At 38.6% G+C, this 25,591-nt stretch overlaps 1 protein-coding gene across 4 annotated transcripts in view; it reads left to right on the top strand.

The window, feature by feature from the left end:
• The window catches only part of DIP2C (disco interacting protein 2 homolog C), a 301,441-nt gene that overhangs the window by 255,345 nt on the left and 20,505 nt on the right, over positions 1–25,591 (top strand). For 2 of the 4 annotated variants that reach the window (XM_030444420.1, XM_030444418.1), the window contains 7 exons: positions 743–854; positions 956–1,065; positions 3,811–3,941; positions 12,912–13,080; positions 14,007–14,177; positions 21,248–21,277; positions 23,039–23,100. In XM_030444420.1, the coding sequence (XP_030300280.1) occupies positions 743–854; positions 956–1,065; positions 3,811–3,941; positions 12,912–13,080; positions 14,007–14,177; positions 21,248–21,277; positions 23,039–23,100 (785 nt within the window). The remainder of the gene's footprint in view (positions 1–742; positions 855–955; positions 1,066–3,810; positions 3,942–12,911; positions 13,081–14,006; positions 14,178–21,247; positions 21,278–23,038; positions 23,101–25,591) is intronic. The other 2 variants (XM_030444421.1, XM_030444419.1) reach the window with 1 other exon arrangement.

Here is a 25,591-nt window from a genome sequence, read left to right as displayed (position 1 = left end):
CACTGTCTTCGGTGATTAGCAGTGTTCATATTTATGTTTGTCTGAAATACAAGGTTTCTTAAATACATTAATTTTTAATAATCAGTAAGGAATATTTTTGTACTAGCTGCTTACATGACTTTTAAAATAGCAGCTCTAAAAGGAGAGTATCTTCCACATTTGTCACCAAAAATCCAGTGCAGATGATGTTTGCAGTAAACTCACCATTTCATTTCGTAGTGCCACTTGCACAATTTCTGGTCTAGTGTTACTTTTGCTGATAACAGAAGAGTTCCCAGTGGTTTATCATCACCATAGGAATTGGAAATATATGGCTAACATAAAATTGACTTCACACAGTAAATTAGTCATGTAAATGTAATGCTAGTTTTTGGATTATTGTTTATAAACCAAGATATATTACCATCACATAGGGAATATTCTGATCAGAATCTTCTGTACTGGCATTGTGGGTTGATAACTGACATGTGTTAGAAAATGCACATTCTCACAATTAAGGTGCCTTAAGTTTCATTATAAGACTCCTCTTGAAGTGCAATTTTCATGTAATTTGTAAAACTCACATGACACCATCTGCTTTGTGAGCTGCATTTTTCGTGCATCTTCCCTGCTCCTGATTGGAAAACATAAGACTAATATACCCATGTCCTGTTCTGGTAGAGAATAAATCATGGTCTTGCTCATTCTCATGAGAGAATTAATCAGTACCCATTGTGGTTTTATTTATTTCTTTAATTCCTAGGTGAGCCGCTCTGCCTGCTTAATGACCACACAATTAATATGTAAATTGTTAAGGTCACGAGAGGCAGCAGCAGCAGTGGATGTCAGAACATGGCCTCCAGTACTGGATACAGGTGAGTACTAAAGACAGGGGATCTCTTTGTCTTCTTCTCAAGCACTCAGAGGTCTGTCATGGGAGTAAGATCCACACATTTTCTCTCTCTATTTTCACCAGACGATTTGCCAAAGAAGCGGCCTGCACAGATCTACAAACCTTCTAACCCTGAAACGCTTGCTTACCTTGACTTCAGTGTCTCCACAACTGGCATGCTAGCAGGGGTAAAGGTGGGTGCTGTCACACCTGGCTGGCTTGTGGTACATTACTCCTGATTTGTAACTCCTCTTGATTTGTGGTAATAGAAATTTAATTGCTTCCTCCCTTGCAGTCATTATTTAATTCCATTAACATGAAATTAGTTCTTCTGGACTCTCCATGGTACTGTGTGTGGCCAGTTTAGCCCTTCTCCTCAGACTGAAAATTTCATTCCAATACTCCTGCAGGTAGCCCATGAGTTTGTCTGCCTGAAGCGTTCTTCAACCGCTGCTTCTATTATTTCCATTTTATGAAAGAAATGAAACTGCCATTCTTTTTCTACTTGCACTAGTGCCCATTTATTGTCTCCTCCTTACTGCAGCTCAACTGCTGGCCCTTGGTTTTCAATATTATCTTCTTCATGTAATAAAGGAAACTGCTGATGTCTCTGATATATTCACCTGGTACAATACTAGAGTAAGCAGTAAAAAATTCACTGGTGGATTTGTTTGATAAGCTTAGACTTCTTCAGCTCTATTCTGCCATTTTTCCAATCCTCTAGCCACAGTTCAGCAAAGCTGTTCTACCTAGCTGCTAACCTACTATTGTTCCAGTATTGGCTTCACCAACATACAGGCAGAGGTAAAATCACTGTCTTATTCTTAACTGTTACTTTCTATCTATTGCATATCCAAGGATTATGATTACTTCAGCAATCTCTGCTGATCTATCACACTTATAGCCTATATTGAATACCTTATACTCTTTGGCATCATCCATCTATTTTAAAAAGCTGTCAACATATTTTATAAGCAGAGAAAAGCATAATTTTTCCAGTTTCCAGATGGAGAAATTGAAGCATAGAGCTGTGATGACCAGCCTAAGGTTTACTGATGGCAAACCAGATGAGCAGGGGTTGAGGGTTGCATATTGGGCACTCTTGGAAGACTCTTTTCATCCAACTTTAAATAGCTACAATGCCTATAGATGTGGACCAGTCATTGGGCTCCTCGATAATCAACAGAGAGAAGCAGGGACTTTTAGTGTGCAAATTATCTGACTTACCTGAAATATCTATTTTTGAATGGGGTGCATGTCACATAAGTCTTCATTTATTCCAAAGGGAGATTTAAATGATTGTTTCAGATGCAGTCACCCATATTAAATCAGATCTGAATGGCACCCTATCAGACTTGCTGAAATGACTGCTAACTTTGCAGAGTCAGTATTTGGAGAGTTTCAAAGAAAAGTGAAAAGCAAGGCAAGTTCACAGACCTTTTCTTCATGTGACTAAAAGGAAAACCAGACAAATCTGTTAAGGAATTATTGATTAGCCTCTGATATTTGGGTCACAAAGCCTCAAGATCTCTGACTCAGTGGGTTTATGTAAACAGTTACCATCTACAAGCTCATCACTAGTGATTGATTAATTATAAAGGGGTCATAAGAGGCCACATGTCCTATATGCATAACACAGTGGTGCTAAAGTAAAAAAATAGCTAAACAACATATGTGGCTTCTGAAAAGTTGATAAATGTTTTATAACCACTTTGGAAGTCATAGATTACAATAATGTTTGTTCTCAACTTTTGCAATAGCTTGCACCCAGGATGGTGTAAAAACTCAGAGTAACACCACTCCTCGACCTGTAGAGTTCAGTTCAATCCTGTGTGAAAAACTTTTATTGATTCATTTGGAATAGAATTAATCTCTGCAAACTGCAGATGATCACCATATGGACACCTGTTTTGAGCTGGTCCTTTTGAATCCTTTGGAACATCTCCAGGATCATCTATGGCTTTATTGGCAGTAGGGAAAAGTAATTTCTGGAGCTTTACTCCCATTTACCTTAAAATCAAATAAATTTTACCTTCCAAGTGCCTGTTTCCCATCACAGACTCGTATCAGTGTACAGATCAAAGATTAGATGAGTTAAATCCTATCCAGGGTGTACTGCTAACAGAAGTATATTGTTACTAATAGAGAGGACAAAGATTAAAAGATGTAATTCTGTTCCCACTGTAGTTAGAACTTGTAAGCCAGGATGGGTGAGAGTAGGAGACTAACTCTAGAGAGTAGGTAACACTAAAGCTAAAACAAAAAATCAGAATAATTTCCTTTTGATGTCCTTTTTTGTTGATTTTGCTTGTGTCTTCTTTCTGCTTGGTTTATCTTTGAGAGCTTTCCTACAAAGATTTTAAGTGCCCATTTCTCAGTTCAGAGCTGACTAGCATGAAGACATTTTATTGAAGCTCTACTATGGTTCTACTAGGGATCTTTGTCACTGAATTATCAGGTACCACTAGTACCATTTTGCATGCAAAATCCTCTTGAATATAAAAAGTGTATTAGCATTTTTAATTGATTGCATTAAGAAATATGTACTTAGAAATGGGTTACTTATGAGCAGCAAAATACTTAATTCAGATTCTGCAGTCCATCATTCTTTTTTTCTTTCAGAAAGTTTAGTTTGATATCATTAGCTATGCAATACAGCCTAGAGCACATCTTGAAACCACTCACAGCTTTCTCCCTAAATCACTTCAAACTTATCATTCATTCTGTCTCCCATCCCCTTTCACAGTTACATGGATGTCCTCTTGAAGGAAAATTATGTTTTCTTAGCTATAAATTACATGTGTGTTTACACTGAGCACAAATCAATATTTATTTGTTCTATTTATCCTGTAACTGATTTAAGCACTTGACACAGTTCGGGAATGAGCCTTCTGAATGACATAGTTGATCATTTTAATTACTTTGCTGTTGTCTTTCAGATGTCTCATGCAGCCACTAGTGCCTTTTGTCGTTCTATTAAGCTGCAGTGTGAGCTTTATCCCTCCCGAGAAGTCGCCATCTGCTTGGACCCCTACTGTGGGCTTGGGTTTGTCCTCTGGTGCCTCTGCAGGTGAGGTTTCTCCTCAACTTTTTGAAATAACATTTCCATTGTATTATAACACAAAAAAACTTGAGCAGTAAAAGCACAGGAAGAATAGACAATACCTCTGGGACTGGCATGGGCTATTGGAATTGCTGGAAGCTGTATGTGGAGTGCTGTCCTGAGAATCTGCTTTGTTTGAGTGGGGCATGGCCGTAAGTATTCAGACATAAGAGTGCAGAGCATCATCATATCTGGTCAGTGACCTGCTACCTGCTGTCTTACTGCTGTCTCTACAGAGTCTGGCTAGTTTTATTTGATGAAGGCAGCACTCTATCTATATCACTCTAAGGATTTCCTGGTGTCGTCCTCTTCATTCTCTGTCTAAAAGCAGCAGTAGGTATCAGGGACTTCCTCTTTTCTGGAACTGATGGACATGATTTTTGCAGAGATATGGAAGTGTGTTTTCATGCAGAAGGATACTACTACGCCAGTGGCAAAGCTATCAGAAACTCCTCCACACATTTCTAGTGAAATGTGAGTCAGCTTTTTTTGTTAAGAATTTTAAAAATCTAATAATTCTGTCAGTCTCAATACCTGAGGGAAGTTACAGCTCAGCACTGAAAGCAGTTCCTTTGATTTTTTTTAATTTGTTTTGTTGTTTGTTTTTTTTTAAGTTAGCTGGGTTGATGCAGAGACAAAGTGAAAGCCCTGTGGGAGTGCTAATGGAGAACATTTTTATGAAGATATCTTTGAGTCATAGTAGTGCTACATCTTTGCTTCCTCCATAGAAAGTTCCATGGTGTTATCAGTACTGCTGTTTTTAGTTACTAAAACGGAGATAATCCTGGGCAATAAAAATAGTTGGCATAAACTTTTTAACAATCCACTAAATACCTGAAGAAAGCATTATTTGACAGCAACTGGAACAATTTGTTTTCACCATATATGGTTTAATTAAAAGTAGGCTATTAAGTGGGACAAGGGTCAACAGATTTATTTTAATCATACTTGCTTTAATTTATTCTTGATTTAAATGATACCTACACTAATATTATTTCAGAGTTACCTAGGATTAGAGATTTCTTTGTTTGGAAAAATAACCATTTTTTTAAACACCTTATTTCCCCAACACACACAAAAAAATTAAGGTACAAAAACCCTCAGAAAACCTTTCAGAAATATTGGGATTTTAGTTTTATCACTCTGTCTAAGGTAAATCTTTTTATGTTGATTTTTTAAGGTAGTTGAATATTTTTTATATAGATTCATGTGTTCCAGCATGCCTTGATATCAACACTGTTAGGCCTTCAATCTGCTGGGAGCTAAGACAAATTTGTTCTGGTGCATTCAGTGAGGCCAGGGGAGAACTTCAGAGCTCCATAGGAGAGTTCAGCTAAGGAGTTAATTACTGTATGGAATACTGCTTGGACATGGAGCATCCATGAATAACTTCTATGCAGCATCGTGACAGAGCCATAAAATACAGATGAATGTTGACCTGTACAAAACTCAAGTGATTTATGATGCCCCTATTTGAACAGTTTCAACAGATAAGCATTTACTGACCTTAGATCCTTCCTAGTACTGGTAGTATTTATCCTTCTAGGAAGAGAAAATTGGTTATGACTGATAACTGAGTAAAGGCAGTGAGCCTTTGGGAGAGAGCAATCAAGGTCTGTGCTCCTTTGTAGCTTATAGAGGAACAGAAAATTTTATACTGTTTTCAAAGAAGAGAAAGGAAATAAGGCAGTTCAAGAAACTGAGATCTGGCCAGCAACACTCTACTCTCTTATGTCAGTCTCTTCTTTGCAACTGATCTCCTGTTCTTATAAAAGCAGAAAAGTTGCAAGCTGCTTGCATTGCAGCTGTCATCTAGAGAAAGCTGACATCAGATACAGCTTCATTCATTCCACTTAAATGCTTACATTTCATTACGATTTTAGAAATCAGTGTTATTTGCAGTGACAGCAAAAACTACAATCTTGAGGTTCTTAGACTTAGTCCCAATAAACTTAAACTTTGCAACTTCGGTTTTTACTCTTTGTTGCTTAGCATTCCCAAATACTTCCCCATATTTTAAAGCCCAGACTTCTACCTCACAGGATTCCACTGTAAAGTGATGATTATCTGTCACCATTCTCATTACTAAATTAATACATCTAATGGCTTATGGAAATGAACTTAGATCTTCAATTTTTGATCAGATAGGGGATTTGAGAATTAAATAGGAGCTCTCTTCATTTTAGGAGCCCAGTAGGAAGAGAAAGCAACCTCCTGTGCTGGGGTGTAGTTAAAATTACAATTACATTTTAATCCCTTTATTAACTAGACCAAAAGAGGCATTGACATAAAAGAACTAATCTTTTATCCCCGTTGTAGGTTCTTAGATGTTGTGCTGGCCTGCTCCACTGTGGTGCCCCTGAATGTCCCATTCTGTGCAGTCAAAGCTACTTAGGAAAGCTGCTGGAGCATGGAGCCAGCCCTTTGGTAAGTTTGGAATATATTGCATAGTTTTGCAAAGTTTTCATTTTTAAAAATTTATTATTTTATGGCCTAAAGGGTATAAAATAATAAAGAAAAGAAACCTTGCAAAGCAGAGCAATACATTTTTTAAAGAAGGGATTTACCACATTCCCTCTCAACTGGCTGCATGCTCCAGCAGGGTTTCCTTGGAACCTTTGTCATTGAACAGCACGTCCTGGGTGTGGCAGCAATCATCATCCCCATGTGAGTTCACAACCCCCACACTTCCTAATTTTAACAGAGTCTTACTAATGATTCAATAAAACATATGTTGTAATAAAGTTTTTATATCTAATAATCTCACTTATTATTCTCAGTGATCCTACTATTCTGTCTTGCACTGAATTACATTTTAAAATGTATTACATTCCTTAAAAGAAAGAAAATTAAAACATCCTCCAATGTAAAAGAAAAATCAAATCAGTACTAAATCCCAAAAATCAAACATACTTCCTGAAATTAAGATATCCCTATCTTGATGCTGGTCACTGTGGGGCAGAATAGAACATTCTACAGTTTATTAGTGAGGATTTAGTTAATTGATAGGTGCTGAGGGATGCAATAGAATAAGAATTTTTTCTCCACTTTAACCCAGCTAAGCCAACCCATATTGCAATTCTGCTGTTAGTACTGGAAGATAAATTAAAAATTATGCACATTAATAATTTTAAAGAGATTATATATATTTTTTCTGAAACTGATATTGTAGTAGTGCAATTCAGTAAGACTTAGGCTGGACCAGACAAACAGAATTTTCCAGTCCACAGTGGCCACATAATAAATAGTGTGACAACTGTCAAGTGGTCCTGGGAAGGCTTTCCATGGAAGCAGCACTGAAGTGGCTTTCTCCTATGCTGCTCCTTCTGTCTCTGTTCCAAGCCACAAGCTGAACTTCCCAGTGGTGCTGCTGGGTAGCTTCTGCTGCAAGGTTTCTTCTTAAGCGAACTGGTGGAACTCTGCAAGAAGCAAGGAATTGCAGCGTTAACATGAGAATTGCACTGTAAAAAAATTCAGTGTGCTAGGACTCATCAATTATTGTTAGGTTTTTTAGATTAACTTGACGTACCTGGAAGGCATGAGCATTTCAGCCAATTTCCAGCCCACTTATTGCAAAATAAGGGAAGCCTCTCCATAAATGAAGCCTAAGTGCCACATCAGGAAAGGGTAATTCCTACATGAAAAGTGAAGGATATGAACATAACTGATTTTTAAGACATGCATTAAGCATTTAGATAGAGGGACTTTGTGTTGAAATGGCCCTGAGCACCCCAAGTTCCACTGAGTCACTGTATGATTCACACTCCTGGTGCTGCCTGGTGATGTGCCTGTGCTCAGGAGCAGTCAACAACAAAATTCCCAATGAGAAGTTACACATCAGTTCAGAAGTGCCCAGGAGCAACCTGGAGCCATGTTAGAAAACTTACTTTGTGAGGCTCAGAGATTGCTGAAACACCCATCTGAAAGGGGGAGCAGCAGGCACCACAGGAACAAAATAGCTTCCATTTCAGTATTAACCAAAGATACCACCACCAGAGCCTGAGTTAAAGCAGGGAGGTGGGTGAGCGCCACTCTCACCAGCTCCCAGTACTCTGATGTGGAAGTTGTAAAGACTGGACCTATTCTCAGCACCAGAAGCCTAATAAGCATTATGGGTGAGATCTTCCTTTCCAGGATAATTTGTGTGCCCTACACAATGATGCTTTGCTATACAGCAGTTGAACTTTGTAAGTGTGCTCACCATGTGCAGTCATGCTGTTAGTGCACTGTATGACAGCTGGGCATCTTTGGACTTCGCAGGTGGCATGAGGTCCTTTACTTATTCTCAGAAAGCCCCTTTTTTGTGCATGTAGCACACAAAAGAAGGTTTCATTTTGGTCCAAGTCATGTGAAGCATTAGGTCAGACATATAAAACATTCTATTCTGTGACCTGCACTGTCCTTCCTATGAGCTCTGGTCCAGGTGGTTATGAAAGCTTTAGTGCAGTCCCATGCAGGTTCCCTCAGCATGCAGACTCTTCAGAGGGCATGGCAACTCAGTTATTTTGAGCTTTACCAAATGCCTGATTGCCATATCTGTCCCTTATCTGCAGAAATGCAGAAACTAAATACATATACTTACAAGACTCAGCAGTACCCACTTGCCTTCTGCAGTCGGGTGGAAAACCAGCTCACGTCACCTGAGGACACCAGAAGTAGGGGAAGCTGTGGGTTAGTATCCTGCCAGAATGCAATTGCTAATTGCAGTTGTCTTTTGTCAGTATTTATTGCCCTGCTGAAATTTCTGGAACTATAACAAAGCCTCAGACTTGACTCTTGATCTGCCTCAGCACAACATGGGGTAAATCATTGATTCAGTGGAAGAGTGAACTGCCAAGATGACCTTCCCAGCACCTCCGTATGCTGCCAAACAGCCTTCCAGGAAGAGGAACTGGTGCTGTGATCAGATGGCATTCTCATACCAAAATACATCCTGGTGCATGTAACTCGAGTATTCCTGTCCTTGGGCAGCCCTTGCTTAGAGCAGACAGACAAGGCTCTTCACTTACTGCCAAAATCCAGGGCTTTGTCCACCACACAAATATTTTTTTCCCCAGATTTTGAAGTTTCATAAAATAAAATTACATTTCTAAAAGATGATCTCTCACCTCAGCTTCCACTTCATTTCACACCTCATCTACATCCCAAAAGTGAGAAGATTATGCAAAGATGCACTACAGTCACTCTCCATTTTTGTCTTCTTTGTCTACTCCGTTTGCATTTTCTAAAAGTGGTAGAGACAGATGTCTGTCCTCTAGCCACTCCAGTTCTGCACATTCATGATGTAAGACATATCAGGAGATATAGGAGGTATCAGAAGATATCAGTTACTTTTGTGACAACATTTCTGCAGCAGTAGCAGAAACAATCTTGTGTCACTACCTTCCCAGTATTTATGTAACTTAAGTTCTGGTGCCTTTTGCTTTATATGATATATTTTTGCAATTTCAGAATGGTAACTTTTGCTTCCACAAGTTATAATTAAACCCCCAACTTTTCCTGATATCACATTTGATCCCCCTGATGCCACAGTGTTCACCATTATTCTGTTACTTCCAGCAATAGAACAGCAAAGCTGACATTAAATTTTATCTTTTGATGACAACTATGTGTCAAGGTGAGATGGAACTTTCTATCAAGTGCCTTGGTTTCAGGATTCACTCTGCTGCCATCTCTAGAATGTTCCATAGCTAGATGTACCTACCGAAGATCTCTACTGTACCTAGAGTTACATAGAGGCAGCATTGACAGAATTTGGTATAGTTCTGTAGAAAGAACTTCTTACAGCTTTATCCAGTACCTCCAAAGCAGCCTTCCACAACTGCAGTCTGTGAGTGCATCGTCCTCTGCTTGATTGTTGGCATCCATACTAAGGAAACACTGTCCAACATCTCACAGTGATTTGAAACCACCGAAGTGGTAGAAATGTTTCAACTAACTATACAAAGGAGTACAGGCTTCTTTCCACCAAAATATTTGTGACATACAGCTTTTCAGGGGTTAAGATGGACATGTAAAGTCTGTTAACTTGCAAGGATATGTGGCTAGAAGGAACGTTTTATTGGATTGGAGTGATTCACAAAACCTGAATAATGTTTCTGAGAATGATTCAAGGATGAAAGCCAAGTTACCACTGACATCATGGTGACCATGTGCTGCATAAACCACTTCAGATGTGGAATTGGCACATTCACCCCAGAGATATCTCTCTGTAATTCTTCTCCTCGCTATACCAACTACTCTAGCAAATCTGATGATATGCATGGTGATTAAGCCACAGCTCAGTAAGCAAAGCCTGTGTTGGTCATCAGGTTCCCAGGTGTAGTTTCATCTTTCTGTAGGTTTATGTAGAGTAGATGGGAGCAGCACATGTCTGAGGTTCTGCACCACAAGAAATTTCCTTCCTGATAGATGTGCCATTCTGCTCTGCAGTTTGACTCTGAACTCCTCACCATTATTGAGGGACTAGAAAACTCAGAAAAGGTTCTAGCAACAACTTTTATTTCTGTCTGGTCAGTGTTCTTAGTGAAAGTCAGATCAAGTCATCAAGTCTAGAGAAAACAGGGTTGTTTTGCATCCAAATCCCTGTACTTTGCTGCATGGCTGTTGGTGGGAGGTTAAGTGCAAACAGAAGTATCTTTCTTGTCCAGCAATATATTTTACCCCCAGTCAGTGGTGTTTCTGAGGGGGGAAAGTGGTTTTGGTGTAAATTTGTCTTCACAAATTCTGCCATTTTAGACTATTTCCTGACTATTCCTTTGAATCAATTTTTTGTTCTGAAAAACATGCAGCTTCTTCCTCCCTTATTACTGTGCTGGCACTTACCAGTACAGGAGTGAAGTTTGTTCTTTCCATTTTGTTTTTCTTTTGGGGTATTCTGCCCAGCTGAATAAGTGGCACTTAAGGGACCTTAATGTGGTTCTGTGTAATAGTTTTCCCACATTTGACTCCCTGGTGGATTGTCTATTAAGACACAGGGGCTTTCTTCTCCAGATATTGGTTGCATCAACTGGAGTAGTTCAGGGACAGGAAGGGGTTTGATGCTGCATCTCTGTATACCCTATTGCTACAGGTTGGAGCCCCTCCCAGGTCCTTACTGAGGTTGTTAGAGCTTCCTGTTTGTAAGAACTTTTCATTTACCAGACTGATCACACACTTTGTCTGTGAAGCCCTAATCTTAAATTTGCAAAGAACTAAGACCTTTTGGTCTTGTCTGAAAAACTTCATAGATTTAATTGGCTGAGAAAGAAAGAGTGAAATAGTATTTAAAATAAATCTGTTGCTGCTCTGTAGCTGGGTTTGATCTGTCACTTGAGCTCAGGGCATACTACTTTCAGGCTTGGATAACTTTGCCAACATCTCTCTTCACATGTTTATGAAGCGCATGCTCAACGTTCAGTCATAGTTTATTTTGATTCCGTAAAAGCAACATAAAAGCACAATGCTTCATTTGAGCGTCCTGTGCAACAGTCATTAAGTCCCCCCTGTTTGAGAACACATCACTTCATGACAAGTCACTGGTCATGAATCATCTAGAGTGGCGTAAATGTGGGCAAGCAGTCAAAGATAAAGTTTCTACTGTATGATAAATTAAATTATTTGAACTGTAGTTCAAACATATTCCATTACATCCTCTGGCTCATACTCCAACACCTAAGCTATTTAGATTATTAACTGTCATTGTAGCTGGACTTTTAGAGCTTTTGTGCCTTTATCATACCAAGAAAAGACATCCGGGTCACACAAACCTTGTTCTAAATTGCACAGCCTGTGAAAGCACTTTCATCTCGGCTTGCGGGGGGGGGACACACACACTCACTCACCAAGGAGAGAATCTGTGTTAGCAGTCCATCCTCAAGGATTGCAAAGGTGTGTATCTTCTTAATGCTAGATGTTGCAGAGATGCTCATATTCCTGAAAATAAAATTCCATTTTGTGTCCTGCCTTAGGTGCTTGAATTTGAAAATGTCATCTTTACTTTACCAAGCTCGCATTTCAGGTTTTCAAGTCCCAGATTAATTTCTTCAGGTGCATCATAAATCTCTGAGGTTTTATGGTCCTTTCAGAACTTCTGTGCTTTGAGAAGGTTTTGCTTTGACTATTCTGATTTGAAGTATCTACAAATCACAAATTAAGCTGTGAGGGGAACTATAAAATCAGTGGTAAATCTGGCTGTCTGAGATGAGTGAACAACATAGGACCTGTGGGAGATACAGGCATGAAATTGGGAATATTTTTCCCTTGAGAAGAATTTTTTGTACCAGAGAAGTTCACTCTGACACAGATGTTTCCTTCAGGGACCCTGATAAGTGTATCTTCTCAATAGTTATGATCACTGGATATTCAGTAAACAAGGGAGGTAGTATTTGGGTTTATATTTGGGTTTAAAAGTTCATAAGACTTCACAGAGGAAATTCAAAGCCACAAGGGTTTTTTAATTGGGGCCAAATTTATTCCCTTGAAAATGGTTGCAAACCTCTTGCTTGCCTCATCAGGAGAGGAGTTATTTCCATATTAAGCAATCAAGTACTCTTTTAATCAAGGTATGTTAAAATTATAATGCTCAACTTAATTATTTGTCAGCAACACATAATTTTTGTTGATATTATAATACTGTTTATGAGCACCATTAATAACTGAGCTATTTTGCTCTCTTCGGTGCAGTTCTAACAAGCAAAGTCCATGAGCTTTTTGAGTAAATTAGAATTTTAGGAACGTGTTCCTCCTGCATTTCTTATGATTCCTCATAGATTCTGAAGGTGTAGCAAAAAACCAGAGTTAAACTTAATGTCAAATTAGTGCACCTGCAGAGCACTGTAAGGCATTACATGGTTCATCCAGCATTGTGATAAACTTTATATTTTAGTACCCTGTAACTTGTGAGAATCTGTGGACATAGGCATCCAGCATGCAGTAACAAATCTTGTGTCTTTACAGTGTGTATTCAGGACACCAGTCTATTTTGATTCCTCCCTCAGAACTGGAGACCAATCCTGCTCTGTGGCTTCTTGCCGTGAGTCAGTACAAAGTGAGAGACACTTTTTGTTCCTATTCGGTCATGGAGCTTTGTACTAAGGGACTTGGTTCGCAAACAGAGTCTCTGAAGGTGAGTAATGCTGCTGTCATAGGCACCGCGGTGTTTGTCAGCCTGCTCTGCCATGACAGCTGTGCTAAATGCACTGAGGAGAAAATCATCAGAGGGCAAGGGCAGCTTCCACAGAAGCTGTGTTATTCCTTGCCAGAGGCTGTATATGAATATCAGTCATTCTCTTTCAGATCACAAGGCTTAAACATCAAAGAAAGGCTTTTATTTACCTAAACTTTCTGATCTGTGTTGCAACCTGTCTTGATAGGCAAGTGTTGGAAAACATAGATGTAAACATCCAAGAGACCCAATGAGTATTTTGTTGCATATTATATTTTATGAATTACCTGATTATATGAAGCACTGGTTTGGTTTTGGACCTTGTAGTTAAATAATCATACTTAAAAGTACTGTATTGTTTCAACCCATTGAATGAGCAGGGGGGAAGTGTGTATCCTCTGTTTTTTTTCCCCAGAATTATAAACCAGATAGCCCATTAAATTTTTTAAATAATCTAAAATTTCCAGTATGCTACTGAAATAAATTAGATCCGAGGATAATGATACGTATTAAATCTTTAGCCCTTACCATCCTCGCTTAATGATTTTCTAATCTGTTTTTCCAAGGCTAGACACTGCTTCCTGTTTGCTATTATTCACTGGCTTTCTGAATTAATATGGGGAAATAGTATTCCCTCTCTTCAGAATTAGCATACCCATCTCTTCCTATGTTGAGATGACAAGCTATGTGTCTGCTCTTCAGCAGCTATTAGACTGTCATCCTGCCATCCAGCCTCCAGGAAAGATGGAAATTATACTGGCACTTTAGCCTTTATTCCACTATTCCACTTGAATCATAATACCTAGGTAATACATTTAACTGTTGCTGACTGTTTTTCATTAATTCTGCCCATTTGTGGTCTTTGTTACATTTTAACTTCTTTTTAGGCAAGGGGCCTGGACCTTTCCCGCGTCCGGACATGTGTAGTAGTGGCTGAAGAACGACCTCGGATAGCTCTTACTCAGTCATTTTCAAAATTATTTAAAGACCTTGGTCTCCATCCGCGGGCTGTCAGCACATCACTTGGCTGTAGAGTTAATCTGGCAATATGTTTACAGGTAAGAGTTTTCACTCAAAGTTGTTTCAAGAAAATGGTTTTCAGTGTAAAGCATTCATTATATTTCCTTTGGCTACTTGGTTGTAGGCATATTAAGAAAATGCATGTTTACTTAATGTTCTTGCATATACAGGTAATAAACTTCTGTTATTTTTGCCAAGTATTCATCCCTCTCATGTTGCAATCATAGCATTTGATCTACCCATGAATACAGTAATTCAGAAAAGTGCATAGTAGTGACAGAAAGTACTCCAAAACCAGTATTTAGTCATGTAGTATAAAATCTAGCTCCCAGTGCTTGCTTTAGTATGTTACAAAATTGATTCCTTCTGTTTATAAAAATTCCAAGCATTATTTAATTAACTAGATAGGTATCTCCTGCACACAGCTTATTGCTTAGAATGGAAAATTATGTTGTACATCTCTTTCATTCTTTTTTGATCCATTAATAAGAACAAAGTGCCCAGGGATAACACAGGATTTAACTTGCGTTCTCCAGGAACCTTCATTAAGTCATGGTTTTAAGGACAGATGGAACACTGTAACTATAGGTTATCACCCTATGGTAACTACACTGAGCAAATAGTTTTAGACTGATCTACAGTATATTATTTTATCTTTCGGAGCTTTCAGGAGTGTTGAAAGTTAGCTTTCCTTTTTTATAACGTGTTCAATTTTTAATTGTTTGCCTTATTTCTAGTTTAAATTTACCTAGCATTAGATTCAGCCTTTTCTTTTTTGGTCTTTTTACATTTTCCTCATCTAGAATAAAGAATCTGATTTCTATCGTGACTCTAATACATATCTTAGTCTTTGATAAATAAAGAATCTTAAGACATGTGTCTCATTTTTATGAATCCTTATTTCATTCTGTCTTTCCAAATCTGGTATCAGAACTTCACATATCATTCCTGTAATCATGCCACAGAGGGCCTACTCTGATGTGATATCACTTCTGACTTAATAATCTTTTTATATAATGCAAAAATAGTATTCTGCATTGGCAGCTACATTGGCTAAGAAGTTCTATATCCATTTGGTCACTCACTGTGTCTCGATCATCTTCAAAGTCCCTGTCTCCCCAGTACAATTTCCCTGTACTACTCTATATGGTGCATCCCACATTTCAGATCTAACAGTTACTTCTAGAAGGATTTCTCATGCATGTAAGATGCATAATTGCTTTCATGTGGAAACCATAACAGTTTCTCGGTGACCCTATAAATAAGGCATTTTCTGTTCTTATCCTGAGTGTAAATGTAAAGGGTTTTTTTTTGTTTTATCCAAAACTTTTGACAAATACAGGTGATGGGTTCAGCACAAACCAGTCTGTCTGTGTGTTGTGCCTACATTAACCTCTTGCCCTTTTCAACATCATTAAAGAATCCTGGCTTTCATCAGACCTTGGCTAAAACTGATATTCTAGCTCAGCATGTTAACAGAACAGGAATACAAAATCTCAAAAGCAGCACTTGAATCCTTCAAAATAGTTTAGTCTAGCAAAATGAGAGAAAAGTGCATCTTGTAGGTTAGAAATGTCAATCAACTCAAGCAGCATCTTCCCCCCTATTTCTCTTGTGGATTTGATACAAAAAGAACAGACTGAGACTTTGAAATCTCTTCTACTGAATGTTTCTTTGCAGTAATACTGGCCTCTTCATTTGTTTCTCTGTAACTAGAGTCCTGGGTGATGACAAGTCAGAGAGAACAGAAAACATCTGGGAAGTTTTTAGGCACTCCCACCTGAGGCAGCACAATTTGGATGGTACCAGTTTAGGCCAGATTGCAGGTGCAAGTCAGTCAGCAACCCAACCAAGCTTAAACACTTGGCTGAGGGGGGGCACAGTAGGCAGCAAGGATGCTGGCAGCTTTCCCTCAAGTAGATAGGGAAAACAGGAGAGATAAGCTGGTTACCTGCTAACAATAATTTTCAAATTTGTTCCTGTATATTTAACCCTTTGAAGTACCCATGGGATGTCTTACAGATAAGGGGAAGAAGGAAAGTGCTGGCACACCTTCAAGGCTGACTGCTTTGACTTTCCTGACAGGTCAGGATAGGGCCCATTAGTTCCACCTGCAGCTGTAGTTGAGCTGCTTCTGTAAAATTACTGAATTTCTCTGGCTTCCGGCCCACGGAGGGACCAGACTTGAAGGATGGTGTAGGAGAGATTTAGCTGTGGAAGTTTGCTTGCCTCTAATGAAACTCTTCATTTCAGGCTTACAGTGATCTCTGGACTGCTCATGGTGTTTTACTTGTGAGATATGTAATTTTTTCAGGACAAATAATAAAACCAGGGTATGACACTAAGCAGCAGTAAGCCAGGTTCAGTGCACAAGTGTGCCTCATTGGAGGTAGTATTGTCCTGGGTCTGCCTGGGATGGAACTAATTTTTTTCCTAGGAGCCTGTATGGAGCTGTGGTTTGGATTTGTGAGAGAAGCAGCACTGATAGCACAGCAGTGGTTTAGCTATTGCTGAAGAGTGCTGCACAGCATTATGGCTTTCCCCTTTTCCCATTCTGCTCTCCACCAGCCTGCTGCCCCCAGCCAAGAGGCTGGGAGGGAACCCAGCCAGGGAAGCTGACCTGGGATATCCCATACCAAATAATGTCATGCTCAGGATTAAAAAAGGGGGGATTGGTCTTCCAAAGTAGCCATTGCTCAGACACTGGCTATGCCTTCTTCTGCTTGGGGAGATGGTGAGTGATTACAATTATATCACTTAGGGTTTTCTTTCTCTTCACTCATTAAATTGTCTCCCTCTTGACCCATGGATTTTCTCACATTTGCTCTTCCTGTTCTCTCCTGTGTCCCACTGGGAGGAGGAGAAGGAGCAGCTGTGTGGGTGCTGAGCTCTTGTCTTGTTCAACCCACTACAAAAATGCAGGAAATTTGAATGCACTCGAAGAAATTGGAACTCTCACCAGCATGGAGTTAGGATGGATCTTTACTTGATTATGTACATCTACCTTTTGATTGTGTTAAATCCTCAGCTGAAGTTTGCTGCTTAGATTGGTCTTCACAGAGATTCTTGAGTTACCAAAGCAGACTGCAGAAGTGGATAGCTTGCTAAAGGAATATTATTAAAGATATTGAGTATGAATTTTAAGAACAGCACAGAATGAGAACCTTGAGTGAGGTGATAATAGCCCAGATGATCATACTGCTTAGTCTCAGACTTCCCTGAGAGGACAGATTAAAAGCTATACACTGTCTGGTGCAGAATGACAAAAAGCCATTTCAGAACAGACCCTATTTAGTAATGTTACCAATCCAAGTGGAATGGATTTTGAAGCATTGAAACTGGGGGTAGTTTGCCAAGTTTTAAAGGAGCTTGAGAAGTTACTAAAGATGCTAATTACAAATGTCTCCATAAAACAAGTAATTTTCATGGAGAATATAAAGATACAGGATTGCATCATTTGAAGCATCTGGTAGTAGACACTGCCAAAGATAAATGCTGAATTAGACTGAATACTCTTTACAAACTATCTGGAAGTTTATGGCTGGGGATATTCCATAGTAGCTTGTTGGCTACTTTGTTTTCTGGGCTGAGGAACAGAATGAATTTTAGTCCCTGGTCAACAATGTTCCTGAAAGTAGCATTTCCTTCAATATGTTCTAGAAATGGGTCTTAATTTCTGGAATCTTTACACTGCATAAAAATAACTTCTAAAGATGTTTGAATCAACAACATCTGCCTTTGCTGATTTTCTTCCAAGATGTGTCATCCATGATAGCAGCATGTGGTTCCTGGAGCAGTATCTTCCACAGGGATAACTGATCCAGCCTGTTCTGTGGTCTTTCTGAAACACATATCTACTAATCACATTTCTAAACATATCTTGACATTCAGCTACTGATCCCTACCAGCAAAAAGCCCATTCAGGCTTTCTTCTCTATCGGCTTCCTCAACTGCATCTCGGATGTGATATTCACTTAATTTCCAATTTTTGGACAAATCTAAGAGTCATGTTTCTATGAGAAAGTGTTCTGATTTTTCCAAAAAGCTTTTGCTCTTGTTCTCCCTCCAAAAAGAAGAGAGAGGGAAGAAGTGTATATGTACATGTATGTGTGTGTCTGTGTGTAAGTGTATAAAAAATTAATAGCTGAATTTGAGCTTTTATTAAATATTACTTGAAAAATGAAATAATTCTTATAATCCCCCTGGTACAAAAGAGACTTTGTCTACCAAACGATCTCAATTTCAGGATTAACATCACTGACAGACTAATATATTGCCATTTGTATTCAGTTGCTCTCAAACTTAGATCAAATTTACTATGCTTCTTTTGATGTAATAATTTTGGACTGGATTTTTAAAGAATACCATTCATATCTGACCTTTTAGGGTTGCATGGCCACAGGTCTGGGGATTTCTCAGATTAAAAGATTGCATCCGCCATATTTTAATTATCATTAACTTGCATCTTAGCATTCACAAGGGAGAGAAAATCAGATATGAAGAAAAGCAGCATGTTTCTTACAGCAACTCAGATGGTTCTCTATGATTTTAGCTGCTCGCCATTTAAAAGATTGAAATAAATATTTTAATTTTATTCAACCTGGATCTCAATTTCACTTGAGGCAGAACTTCTGGAAGTTGTTCATTTTCCTTAGTTAACCTTGAAAGTGTGCTGATAAATTTGCCCAAGCTAGGGCAGGAAAGCAGGATTCATCTTCCTTCTTTCATGTCACCTCTAAGATAGACCACAAGATTAAGTAAGGTATATCTTACCCATCCATAGTTAGTAGAATCAAAGAAATACTTTGAGAGCTTCATTTAGCCTGTCTCAAGAGCTGACTCTTCACCATCAGGAAATACTTCCTACCTTACACTGCATAATTCCTTCTTTGATTGCTGAAGTTACATGAACTGAATCCTTCCCTCACTGTCTAGCAAAGGGAATTTTACTAGTAAATTAAGGGCTTAATGTTTCTTTTTACTTAGTGACAGATCACACTTTCTGAGGATCTTCCATATTAAAAGTAATGAGGGGTAGCTGAGTGAAGAGTGCAGCAGGAGACCAGGCACTTTATCAGATGTTTAATTCACACTTCAGCAATGTAGTATAGCTCTGGGTGAGTTCCCTTAGATTCTGTTTTCCCACCTTTACTTTTAGTCGTGCCATGAAGTTCTTTTCACAGCTCCAACTGCTGTGCTTGCCTACATGAGACTGTCAAGTGTACATCAAAAATTCCATTTCTGAGCATCACTGGAGCAGGAGACTTACCGTAAACACCAAGGCCATGTCCTTAGATAGGAAAACAAAACAACACTCCAAATAGCAGTTACTATTAAATTCTTGGAACTTCTAATTGCATAGTTCCTGGTTTTCAACCCTGGGGATGGAAGCAGAGGAAAATATGGAGCTTGGCCTTTGACTTCAGTGGAAATTAGGTATGGGCTGAGCCCTGGCACGTGGTCATCCCTACTGCTGACTTGATGGGGTAGTTCTCTGGGCAGTTTTGACCTTCAGTGTCTTCCCAGAGCATAAAAGCCTGGTATTTGGCAGAGTTTAGCACAGAACAGGGTGGCAGTCTATGCATGTGCAGAAGATTGATTTAGTCCAACAGATATAACTTGTGATGTAGCTGTTTTCAGACAGGAAGTGATTTTTGGCCCATTTTATTTCCTTGAACATTACCTAACGTGTCTTCAGTAAGTATCAGATAGAAGTAAAGTTGTTTTTTTCCTATTACCAGCATTACAGATGCTCTCTATCTCTGTCTCACAAAATAAATGTTCGCAGATTGAGTCAGTCACCCTGGTTTTGGCTAGGAATCTGCTTCTTTTGAAACACTTTCGGAGCATCTCAGCTGCAGCTGGACACAGAAGGACAATTCTGAGATTTCAACAGCTGTTTCTGGAGCCCTTCCTTATTTATAAGACATATGAGGCTCTGGTGCTCTCAAAGTCCTCTCTGGACCAGTAATCCAGTCACAAACAATGAATTATGTAGGAGATGTATTTTAGCAATTCTCCTGCTTTCTTGCAGTTGCACTGCAGTGTTCAACCTGGCTTATTAGTAATATTTCTATTTTGGGGGCAGCAGATCCATCCTATTTTTTTTTCAAATGCTTCATCTTCCCTTGCATACCAAATAATCCTGGTTTGAGATGCTGCTGTGGCAGCTTTGCACAGTCTTAAACTTTTCTGGAACACAGGAGCTTGATGAGAGGGATGTGGGATACCAGGGCTCTCAGAATTAGTTATTTTCACAAGCTGTAGGGCAAGTCCCACTGCAGCCACCTGGTGTTTGATGCTTCACATGACACTGCTGGCTTGGGACTAGGCACCAATGTGTTTTGTCTTCTTTCTGTTTTATCTGTTTTGTTGGAGAACTGATGGAGTTTTATCAGCTTTTAATTTTATTGTTCTTACATTTACTACAATTTTTATCATAGAAAATAGACTAATAATTTAAAAATGTTAAAGTTACTCCATTTAGTTATGGTCTTCTAATAGTTAGGTTGTGCACAAAGCCTAAATACTATTTCACTTTAGGTGTAGGTTAATCTGTATCAAGCAAAATATAATTATCTTTCTCCATGTGTACTAATTTTATTTTTTTCCAAAAAGCTTGCTTTTTGTTTCCAGAGGACATCGTTTACAAACTTCTTTTAGTAGTGAAATAGCAGACCTGGAACTCCAGTCTCAGTGGATGTGCATTAAAATAGCAGGGCCATGTTTACCCACTTCTTCACCAAAACCAACAACAAAAAATCAGTATGCGAGACACATTTTCCACTAACAACATTGTCTGTAGTGTCCTAAAACCATTTAAGTCTGTTTGTCTAAGGTTAGCAGTCTACGGCTGTCTCTTCTGTTGCTCTACTAAAATGTTGACACCTCATTTTTTTACTTTTTTTAACCTTTAATGGTATAATGGTTAATTTGTAAGATTCCTGTATTTGACATTGTTTTTCTTTTTATTTTACTCCCTGCTTTTTGCATTCTCCTCTTTTTTTTTTTTTTATCCCACCCCTCATTCCCATTTTTTATTATTATTTTTGTCTTGTGTTACCTTCTTTCCTTCTCTCCCTCATCCCTGCTATTCTTGCTGCTATAGCCTCACAGGCTGGGGAAGCTGGCCGAGCAGGTAGGGGATTTTCGTGTTCCCTCAATACCCACCTATCAGCTTCCAACAGTGGGACAGACTAGAAATTGAGTCTGGAGATTTGGGGATTTTCAGATCCTTCTATGAAATTATAAAAAAAGTCCAGTATAGCTTTATCTGGATACAGGTTTCATTAAATACTAGCTGTCTGTTGTAACTATCTCATTCACACTGAATATAACAAATACCATACTGATTGTCTTTGATTTTCAATCTTGACTGTTTCCATTATTTTATAAATTAATTCATGTTTAGTTTCATTTTTAAAAATAACAAATTTTTCCTTGGTTTTTTTTGTTGTTTTTTTAACACTGCAGATATTTCAAAGAAGTTCTCCACTCAGCACTAGTCTGTTACACTGCTGAGTTTACTAGTAACTAGAAAATTGTGTCGTTAATAGCTAGAGAGGATATTGTATCTTGTATTGTGTATAACAAGCTAAAGAGGCTAACATGCATGTGCAGCTCTATTACTCCTTTTCTCCTCTGGTGGTGGGTCACTATCAGTATCTGTGCAGTGTCAGTTGGTAGTTTCAATATGAAAATTATCTACTTGTGGAACTTCATCAGAATTTTTAGTGTTCCACAAATTGGGGAACTACCAGCCAGCATTGCAGAAATGCAAAATTTAGTCCTAGACATTCCTAACATGAAGAATTATACTCTATGATACATCCCAAATGAGACAGAAATAATTTGGAGTTTATGCTGTCTGATGTTTTAAGTAGTAAATATCTAACTCATTTCCTGTACAACCTGCTCTTGGTGAACCTACTCTGTCAGAGGGGTGGACTAGATGATCTCCAGAGGTCTCTTCCTACCCCTAACATTCTATGATTCTGTAATGAAGGAGTTCCTGCACCTGTAGGATGAATTTATCTGCTGGGGAAAAAAAATTCCAAAGTTCCATTGTTTCAAAATGAAGTTTTGCTTTTCTTTTAGCTTTCTGCTTAGCAGTGATGTGTGGTATGCAGCAGAGAAGAGAGCCCTAGCCTAGACTATTGACAATTCACATGATATTCAGTGGTGTCGAGTTTGAAGTTTTGGATAAGGGAAGATCATAACAGGTCACAAAACTGCAGGAAAGCTGTGGGTGGAAAGGCCTAAAAGACTGTATCATCTCTATATGAAAGGAAGCTAAAATTACTCCAGTGCTTTTCAAGTAACTAAATATTGGGACACAAAGCAAGTGTTTAAATTATACAGTGGAAGACTGGAAAAAAAAAATAGTTTCTTGCAAACCTTCAGTCCACGTTGGTCCATGTCATGCGTGCTGCCTTTACTATCTTTAGCTTCAAGTATATTCTCTGTTGCATGTATGGAAGACTTTCAGTAAACCATGCTTCACATTCCTGATCATGTGCTTCTGCCATTAAACTGTGTCTCCTCAGCAATTTCTGCCTTCCTTTATATGGCAAAACGTGTTTAACATTTTTGTGTGTATCCATGTGCTGATTACTTGGCCTTTTGTAGCAAATAAAACCTCTGTTGACATGTGTTTGGTTGAGCAGTATGGCTGCTTGATGTTTTTCTCACCCCCAGGGTACAGGTACCTGATGGTAGGTATGTTTTCCAGTGCTCTTTCTGATTCTGTAAAGCTGAGCTATTGATGAATATCTTAAATATAACTTGTCATTTGATTAGAATAATTAGCAGTGAAATTAATGTTCTGTTATTTGGAGGGTAAAACTCTTTTTTTCCTCTTAGCCTTCAGGTTCTGATTAGCTGATGTTGTTGTTTACAGGGAACATCTGGACCAGATCCCACCACAGTGTATGTTGATATGAGGGCACTGAGGCATGACAGGTCGGAACCACCTTTTTCTTTTTCTCTGATACACACAGTTTACAGAGTTTCTAGCAAAAAAGCTACTTCAGCACACCTCACAGTCCCTGAAAACCTTTGTAATCTTCATAAATAATTGGTGCTAACTCATAACAGCAAGCAGACATTTTTATTAGTTGGTTAATTAATTTTACTGGAGATAAAACTGAAGTATCTGACATCACCTCTCCCATGACTAACAAGATTCCCTGGTTTTATTGCCTTCAGGGTTTCATGACAATCAGGGGGTCCAGCTTAGCTGGGCCCAAAGAAGTGGAGCCCCACTGGGCCTTTTAGCTCCACAGATGTTTCTCTTGGCCTCAGCAGCTGTTAGCCAGCAGAGAGACCATGGGGAACTTCTTAATTCTGCAGGACTACAAGGGAATGGATTTTTAACTTTAGGCGTTGTGAGCAACCACATTCTATAACTGTGGGCATTTTCTAGTTCTGCTTGCAATGTTAGATACATATATGAAAAGTGAGAGCTGAAATTTACCATGATTGATATTAAGGAAATATCTGAAATCTACTAGTTAGAGGGAAACTTGTAATTTTATACATCATTTTAAAATAAGCCCATGCACATGTATATCAGTTTTCCAGTACTTTGGTCAAAAGGCCAGCAGGTAGTCTCTTTAAAAAATCATTATCCAAATAGGGATTTTTTTTCCCCCCTTTTTTTGGTTCTTTTTCTTTCTCCATTCTTAAAGGCATAATAGAGAATTTGTTCCCCTCAGGTGAATACCAGCTTTGGCTATCTGAAAGTGACCAGCTCAGCTTGCAGGGTGCAGACCTTAGGACACTGCAGGCTCACATTATCCTCTGGATTGTTAAGTCAGATACACGTACAGATACTTCCTTGTAGCACATGGAGCCTGGCAGGTGGAAGAATGGAACTGCAAGATACTTGACTCTCTCACCATGTCTTTATTCCATTCATACACGATGTTAAGAACAATAATGTTCATGCTTGATTCATCCTTTGGGATCCTACTGTCCACATAACCCAGCCATAGAAAACTGGATCTTCCTGTCCCGATAGCTGGGGTGCTGTATAGACACAGTCCATGCTCATACTCAGCCTACATAAAAAGCTAGTGTTGGTGTTATGTGAGTTTACACTCTCTGTGTGGCACTTTTGAAAGGAGATTTACTGGAGAAGTTGAATGATTTATGTTGTAAAAAAATTGAGAAGTGGAGCTTTTCTTTAATATGAGCAGATCAAGCAGTGTGGCCAGGGCAGATCTCATCCAGCATAAAGCAGTCTCCTGGGTTCCTGCAGTCACTGGAAAGGCACACACACCACCAGACATGCACCAGCATGGGGTAAACTGACCTTTAAGGTACCTTTCTTTCTGTATTGATGAGGAAGGGAGCTTACATGACTAAATTTGGAAATAAGATACTTGGGTTTTATTAGACACCATAAGCTGAGACTTATTTACTTATAGTACTTGCTCTCATCTCAGAGCTCTGAAGTGTTTTAAGTGTTTGAAGTTAAGTAGAACACCGTGTGGATAGATATGTGTAAGCAGCATTCAAATGCAGGAGCAGAAGGTAATGAATCATTAAGAATAAAGCTGTAGCTATAGATTTTGTAGGTTAATTCCTTATTTTTGAGTTATTTTTTCTGAGAGGATAAAGAATTTTATAGGATAATCATTGGAAGAGAAGCATGTAGAAACAAATATATATAAAAAGAGGATGTAATATTCACAGTTAGTTGATAAAAATTATAAACAGAAAAAAGAATTTTTATCTATTTACATAGAGGCAATAAGATTTATTGTCTGTAAAAGCTACATAAACCATGGGTATACTTTTTCTCTGCCTTAGCATGTCATTGAGAAGCAGTCATAGTTACCAAGGTTGGTTGGACTGGATGATCTTGAAGGTCTTTTCCATCCAGAGACATTATGTGATTCTGTGAGATCAGACTTAGCAGTGTATTAATTTATATTTAGTGAGTAGTTCTACAGAATATGAAAGATGATCTTTAGAGCTTCTCAGGTTGTGGTAATGTAGATTTTAGTTTGATGGATTAAAGCTGTGCCTCATTTACTCAGTTTGTGGAATTTACAATTAGATTCATAGGTCATAAATTATGGGAGAAAACAACTTTATTTGACATTGTTGCTTCACACTTGCTGTTTCTAACCATTTTAGTGGAACTGAATGTCACTATTGCTTAACAGTAACTGAAAGATTGCTGTACATAGCTGTGAGTCACAAGCCACTGACTTTGCAGCCCCCAAAACAATATGAAAAATTTATACTGCACAATTAATATGGGAAAAAATTTTCATTTTCTATTTTAGAAGATATTTTACAGAACTTGAAAAAGACTAAACATCTTTTTTTTTTTTCTGGTGACGCAGGAAACTTGTGCTAAGGGGTTGCAACCAAGTGGTCAGTGGCTGGCATTAGTTATGATACTGGAAAAAGTATTGCCCAGCTGTATTGCACCTTTATA

This window comes from Calypte anna, chromosome 2, assembly GCF_003957555.1.
Source record: "Calypte anna isolate BGI_N300 chromosome 2, bCalAnn1_v1.p, whole genome shotgun sequence".
Taxonomy (NCBI): domain Eukaryota; kingdom Metazoa; phylum Chordata; class Aves; order Apodiformes; family Trochilidae; genus Calypte; species Calypte anna.
This window is presented reverse-complemented; position numbering and strand designations above follow the sequence as displayed.